At 53.0% G+C, this 6,720-nt stretch overlaps 1 protein-coding gene and 1 long non-coding RNA gene across 2 annotated transcripts in view; one reads left to right on the top strand and one right to left on the bottom strand.

The window, feature by feature from the left end:
- The window catches only part of LOC105535906 (A disintegrin and metalloproteinase with thrombospondin motifs 17), a 231,163-nt gene extending 226,476 nt beyond the window's left edge, over positions 1 to 4,687 (top strand). The window contains exons 15-16 of the mRNA XM_011975158.1: positions 2,732 to 2,909; positions 4,390 to 4,687. Of these exons, the coding sequence (XP_011830548.1) occupies positions 2,732 to 2,909; positions 4,390 to 4,550 (339 nt within the window). The 3' untranslated portion in view covers positions 4,551 to 4,687. The remainder of the gene's footprint in view (positions 1 to 2,731; positions 2,910 to 4,389) is intronic.
- Positions 4,688 to 4,951: 264 nt separating this feature from the next.
- Positions 4,952 to 6,720, bottom strand: part of LOC105535904 — a 3,845-nt gene continuing 2,076 nt past the window's right edge. The window contains exons 2-3 of the long non-coding RNA XR_001005512.1: positions 6,229 to 6,274; positions 4,952 to 5,329 (exon numbers count right to left, since the gene is read on the bottom strand). This is a non-coding gene — a long non-coding RNA (uncharacterized LOC105535904). The remainder of the gene's footprint in view (positions 5,330 to 6,228; positions 6,275 to 6,720) is intronic.

The raw sequence follows: 6,720 nt of genomic DNA, 5'->3' as shown, positions 1-6,720 counted from the left end.
CTCCTGACCTCATGATCCGCCAGCCGTAGCCTCGCAATGTGCTGGGATTACAGGCGTGAGCCACCGTGCCTGGCCTCTAAAAAGAATTTTGACCGAAAGCCTTTGCTCCCTTACCTTCAGGCATACCTGTCATCTGGCTATAAACTGCAGTCAGGGCTGCGTCTGGATGTTGTTCTTGCTTAGCTATACGTATTTGTGTGTGCAAAGACACAACTACTCCTTAACAGGAAGAAAAGAGAGCTCTTTGCATTCTCCACAGGGCCCTGCGGGGAGGTTCAGGTTAAGTCAGAGGCTCTTGGTTCTGAATGCCCATTGTAACCACTTGGAGAACTTTAAACACACTGAGCCCTCAGTCCTGGGACCTCCTCCACCATCTGATTGTATTGGTGTGGGATTTTTCAAAGCTCACCAGGTAAGCTCCATGCAGTAAATCCCAGTGTGCAGCCAGCTTCCTCCAAGGTGCCCCCAACGCCAACAGGGCAAGAGTCACGTTGCTGTAGCGCGTGTCCTGTGTTCAAGGCGGGAACCTCCTTGTGCGACTTCATCCCTCAACCTCAGCACTCCTCAAACTTCCATGTGCCTGATGCTGACTGCTGGGTCTGGGATGGAGCCCTGAAATCTACATGTGTAATGTATGTATTTGTAAGGTCATAAGCAGCCTCCGAAGGGTTTATCTAAGAAAGGAATAAGGCATGAAGTGGAGGCCCTAGGGCTGGCCTGGCCTGTTGGGTCAGAGCCCGGGTTCCAGTTTGAACGTGCCGGGGGCCCACAGGGGAGCTGCTTGTGGTTTTCACACCTCCTTTGTGAGCTGAAAAAACCGGTGCCCCTTTAGAGCAACATTCCCTCTGAATGTTTATCATTCTAAAGTGAAAAAAGACACACAAAACATGAACCTGCTTGTCAGGCAAGGAAGCTGAGGAATCTGTCTGGCTTGCAGAAACCCCTCCTGGGAGCAGACAGCCCTCCCAGGCACAGATGGGACACCACCGCATCCCACTCGGGCTGTGTCTAGAGACTCCGCATGGCCCCCAGGAAGGTCCTTTCTCCAACAAGGCCAGGGTCAGGACCAAGAGTGAGGACATGGGAAGCACAGGACCTGCAGGGCACCTGCCTCCCTCACCACGTGTGGCATTCAGAGAACAAGGCTGCTCTAGGCCCTGCTCCCTTCTCTCCACCCCAAGGTGCCATTACTAACTCCGGTTGGGCTGCTGACCTGGTTTTGCTGAGTGCTCTCAGAACCCTGTAAATCAGGGGTTGTGTGGGCTCTGGTAGACACCAGACAGAAAGTATATTCATGGACCTGGCTGTCTTCCTGGGAAGAGGCCAATGTAAGGGAGAAGAGACCGTTCCAAGGGCTCCTGGGAGAAAGCAAGGGCCAAAAAGCTCAAGAGCAGGATCTGAGTAGAGGACGCAGATACCTGGCCAGTTCCTGCCTGGGAAATGCTTTAAAGAGTGTGAAGAAAGGCCGGGCACGGTGGCTCACTCCTATCATCCCAGCACTTTGGGAGGCCGAGGCAGGCAGATTGCCTGAGGTCGGGAGTTCGAGACCAGTCCGGCCAACATGGTGAAACCTTGTCTCTACTAAAAATACAAAAAAGTTAGCTGGGTGTGGTGGCGGGTGCCTATAATCCCAGCTACTCAGAAGGCTGAGGCAGGGGAATCGCTTTAACCAGGGAGGCGGAGGTTGCAGTGAGCAGAGATTACGCCACTGCACTCCAGCCTGGGTGACAGAGCAAGACTCCATCTCAAAAAAAAAAAAAAAAAAGTGAAGAGGAGGGACGGAGAACAGAACCACAGAGCAAAGTCTTACCAGGTCCACTCCTTGGGAATTTGGGGGCCTCTGCTCAACTTTGTTGACCTGGTTTTAGCGAACACGCCACCTCCTCATGCTAGGGCTGGAGATACTAGCAGCCAGGGATGTGTGTCTAAATGAACACTGTCAGCCACATGTTAGTGCGTGGCTCTGGTATGCAAGAAAGGTTGTACTTCGTTTTCTTCTACTTAATTCTAAGCCCCAATCCTCCAGGCTTGTGGGAAATTCAGCCCCAGTCATTACCAGGCTCTTCTCCATGCCCACGACTGGGCAAAGGCCCCAGAGCCTCATGCAGCAGATAGTGCTGGGGAGACCTATGTGGTCATCAGGCCCAGTCCTTCCTGGGGGCCACCAAGCCATGCTGCTCACCATCTCAGAAACTTCAGAGGCTGGAGCAGAGGCGAGCGGTGGAATGCAGCTAGCAGGAGGTAGGATTTCAGCAGGCGTCTCACATCTAAGTCTGCCTGGCTGCTGTTACCAAGTACCAAAGCCTGGGTGGCTTAAACGTTTAATTCCTTACAGTTCTGGAGGTGGAGGGTCAAAATCAAGGTGCTGACAAATCCGGTGTCTGGTGAAGACCCTCCTCCTGATGTACAGACCACCGTATCCTCATGGTGGAGAGTGAGCGAGCTTGGGCCTCTTTCCCTTCTCACACTATTCCCAGCGTGGAGGCTCCACCCTCATGACAGCTAACCCTACTCACCTCCCACAGCCCCCACCTCCATGGCTCCAACATCTGCATTTTGCAGAGACACAAACATGCATTCCATAACATCTTGAAAGTCTTCCATCAGGCAGCTGCTGTTTTTGCCCTGAATGATTGCAAGTGCCTGGGCATGACATATGCCCCAGCCCAGGGGGAGCCACATTGTAAGGCCATCGTCTCAGCCCCCCACTCAGGCTGTCCTGTCTCCGCAGTGCTCATCGACCTGCGGGAAGGGCCTGCAGTCCCGGGTGGTGCAGTGCATGCACAAGGTCACAGGGCGCCACGGCAGCGAGTGCCCCGCCCTCTCGAAGCCTGCCCCCTACAGACAGTGCTACCAGGAGGTCTGCAACGACAGGATCAACGCCAACACCATCACCTCCCCCCGCCTTGGTGAGTGTCTTCACTGGCCCCGGTTCCCTGGGGGCTGCTGTGTCTCCTGCCCAGTGAGTCCTGCCTGATGGTGAGGTTCTTTCAGCTGGAAAGCCCCCTTCTTGGGCCTCACTTGTCACACAAGGCTGACATGTGTCAGTTCTGTAGAAGAGGTTTCAAAGATGGAATTCCATTCCCTGTTGTGGAACTGGTGTTTGCTTACTGCTGTCTCAAACACAGGCCCCTGAGCATCCCCCTCACCCTTTTGCCCAACACAGAAGGATGTTCCACAGACATTGTAGGTTTCCTGTGCATGAGGAATGTGAAGGGAAGTGCTTCTTTCTAGAAATGAAAGCTCCAGGGACATCCTTCATGATGCCACGAGGATGCACACGTGGGGCACACCCCAGGCTGATGCTCGAGCGGCAGACAGGTGTGGTGGAGGGCTGCAGACTGTGTGCGTGGTTTGGCCCTGGGTGCTCAGAACCTGGCCTCTTACCAGTTCATGCCCCAGGTCAGTGGTGATGCGAGGAGACGAGGAGCACTTAAAGATCTGGCCGGGTGTGATGGCACACGCCTGTAAATCCCAGCACTTTGGGAGGCCGAGATGGGTGGATCCCTGAGGTCAGAAGCTCAAGACCAGCCTGACCAATACAGTGTAACCCTGTCTCTATTAAAAATACAAAAAGTAGCCAGGCGTGGTGGCACGTGCCTGTAGTCCCCACTACTCAGGTGGCTGAGGCAGGAGAATCGCTTGAACCCAGAAGGCAGAGGCTGTAGTGAGCCGAGATTGCGCCACTGCACTCCAGCCTGGGCGACAGAGTGAGACTCTGTCTCAACACATACAAAACAATAATATAATTCCTTTTAACAGAGTTTCTGTTTTGCTAAATAGAAGTCCCTGAGAAATATTTTCCTACCTGAGGCTGGAAACTCACTGAAATGCAGGGGATTTGTAGCATCTTTGTTCCAGGGGAGGCCTTTGGGCTGGCGGAAGTATAGTTGTGGCTTTTGCAAGCACGGGCCTGCTTGGTGACTTCCAGAGACCACCCTCAAGCAGGGCCTTCTCTCTGTACAGTCAAGACCCTGAAGGATATTTGGGCCACTTGTATGTCTTGGACCTCATGCTTTTTGGGGTCCTTTGATGTTCACTGTTCCATGTCGTCCTGTTTTATAAATGCCTACAGTAATGGTACCCTCAGCTACAAAACAGTAAGTGCCACTTAGCTTGGAAGCAAGGTGGCCTGTGCCTTCTTCCCTGAAGAGGCAGCCAGACCACCACGCCGTCATGTGGTTGGGTTTGGATGCAAGGGTGCGTCCCTGTGACAGAAAGTGCCACAACCAGTGCCCTGGGAGGAGGCATAGCCTAATCAGTGCATAGGGTTGACATGTGCACAAGGGTGAGGGAGCCCAGATGGTGGGACCACAAGCCCTCCCTGGGCGTGCATCAGGACATGCCTAGGCCATCCCTGACTCTGGGTGTTCTCTTTTGTGCCCTTAGCTGCTCTGACCTACAAATGCACGCGAGACCAGTGGACAGTGTATTGCCGGGTCATCCGAGAAAAGAACCTCTGCCAGGACATGCGGTGGTACCAGCGCTGCTGCCAGACCTGCAGGGACTTCTATGCAAACAAGATGCGCCAGCCACCGCCAAGCTCGTGACGCGCAGCCCCGGGGGTCGCTCAAGGCTCAGACTCGAGGTCTGAAACCCGCCCACCCCCAAGCGTATCAGCCTTGCGGCCATGCCCCCACAAGGCTACCACAAGAATACAACTGCATAGAACATGAGTGTGGACTTGACGTTTGCCATTAAAGCTTCTGTACTTAATATATTGTTAACAGCCACTGGATGGCTTTCTACAGTGAGGAAAAAGTAGGCATGAGTCACAAAATAACTTTAATTTCTAGGATTCCAGGTACCTCGAAGGGGAGCACCTCTGGCAGACAACCGTCAAGAGAGAGACATCATTTAGTGTTCCTGTCTTGGCTCGCTTTCGACATTTGAATTCCCAGTGCTTGGTATATCATGGAGGAAACATCCCCAAAACGAGACATGTTAGAAGAGGCTTTATTCTGAAAGCCGGCGACACCCTGGAGGGAGGGGCAGGTGTTGGTGAGCCTCTACCCGTGGCTTCTCTGGAGAGGGCCGGGCTGCTGAGCCCATGTTTTCTCTTCATCTACCTTTTTGACCACATGAGAACCAGGACATTGCCTCCATGCCTGTCTCTGACAACATAGTCTCTAAATCCTAGGTGTTGCCTTGGAAGTCTCGTCCCTGAGAGTGTAAATCTATGTATGCCAACGAGGACAACAGTGCCACGCAGTTCACACCACCCACATGGGAAGAATGTTCCAAGAGAGTCTGGGTTTGGGGAAGCATCTAATTTTCAGAGCTCTGCTGTCCACCGTGTAGGGGAACAGAAGGGCCTTTCTTCAAGGTGCTGTGAAATGGGAAACGGTAATTGTGGTGATGGGGTTGCTGCCTAAGGCAAAGGTAAGCTTGGGCCAGCTTCGTTGGGGCAGATGGGCATCTGCCCCACCTTCCGGGAGCGTCCACTCTGGCCCGCACTTCCTAAAGCTTTGCACCTTAGAGATGCTGTACCACATCCCAGTGGCTTTCTACCAACCTTGGCCATTTATCTGAAGACGACATTTGGGACCTCTGAGGACAAAAACCCAGGCCTAGGATGTATAGAGCAAGGCCTGACTGCTGTATCCTGGCACGGAGCAGCCTGATGTGGCAGGACCAGGGGAGGAATGCCATCCGGCCCGCACTGCTGCACACCCACTGAGCCTTCCTGTAGCCCAGACTTTGTGGTAGCCATTATCATCACGCCTGTCATCACTGACCCGTCTTCTTGGTGGGGCAAGGATGATGCATGATGAAGGTCCTTCCCTCCTGCAGCCCCCTCATGCCTGGTAGCAGATGAACAGAGTGGCCTCTTTGAGAACACAGAGGATGGTAGAACTCTGCCTGCAAGGAGGCCGGGAAGGCTGGAAACAGAGACCCTAGATGCCAGGAGGCCTGTTTTGCTCACCAACTTGGTGGGCATTTCATGGGTGCTTATGTTCTAGGACTTTACCATAAGAAACACACCTCCTCCCTGATTTCAGACAGAAGGTCTCACTTGGACTAATTTCCATGGGATCATCTCCCAGTGCTTCTTGATTTATTGGTGCTGTGTTTCTGTGTTTTGTTTTGTTAGATGTCACAACAGTAGAGTTAGCTTAAATCAGAAAGAAACCTCTCTGCGTTCTCCACCCTGTCTGACGAGCTGTGTTTGTGTTTGGACTACCCCAGAGGCAGAGAAGCGGTAGGGATGTCAGGGAATTTACTCACTTCCACTTGAATCAACGAGAAGTGTTGAGAAACTTCCGTGGGTGCTCTGTGGAAAGAACTGAGAGTGTCAGGATGGAGCGGCCCACCCTCACCCCGGGGCCTGTGCAGAACGCTGTCCTCCCCGTCAGGCCTGGCCACCAGCAGACTCCCCTGAATTCCCATTTTCACAAAGCCCTCAAAATTTTGGGGGCGCTGACATTCCATTTCCTTCATCCCCAAATGAACTGTTAATTCACCAAAAGACATTTAGACTTTTGCAGCCAAGGAGCAGAGCTGAGCTAGCTCACTAAGGAAGCCTTAGCTTGGTCTCCTGCATGGGCCCCGGGCCTCTAAATATGCCCCCTGGTCACCCTGGCAAGGGCCCCACACCCTCAGAATGAAAAGGATTGATTGGGTTATTGTCAGACACCCCCATTAGTTCCCCTAAAGTCTGCATCTTTGGAGCTCTTTTAGCTCATCTTTTTTTTTTTTTTTTTGAGACGGAGTCTTGCT

This window comes from Mandrillus leucophaeus, unplaced genomic scaffold (genome assembly GCF_000951045.1).
Source record: "Mandrillus leucophaeus isolate KB7577 unplaced genomic scaffold, Mleu.le_1.0 Scaffold1511, whole genome shotgun sequence".
NCBI lineage: Eukaryota > Metazoa > Chordata > Mammalia > Primates > Cercopithecidae > Mandrillus > Mandrillus leucophaeus.
The sequence above is the reverse complement of the archived record's forward strand: the minus strand, read 5'-3'. Positions and strand labels throughout refer to the sequence as shown.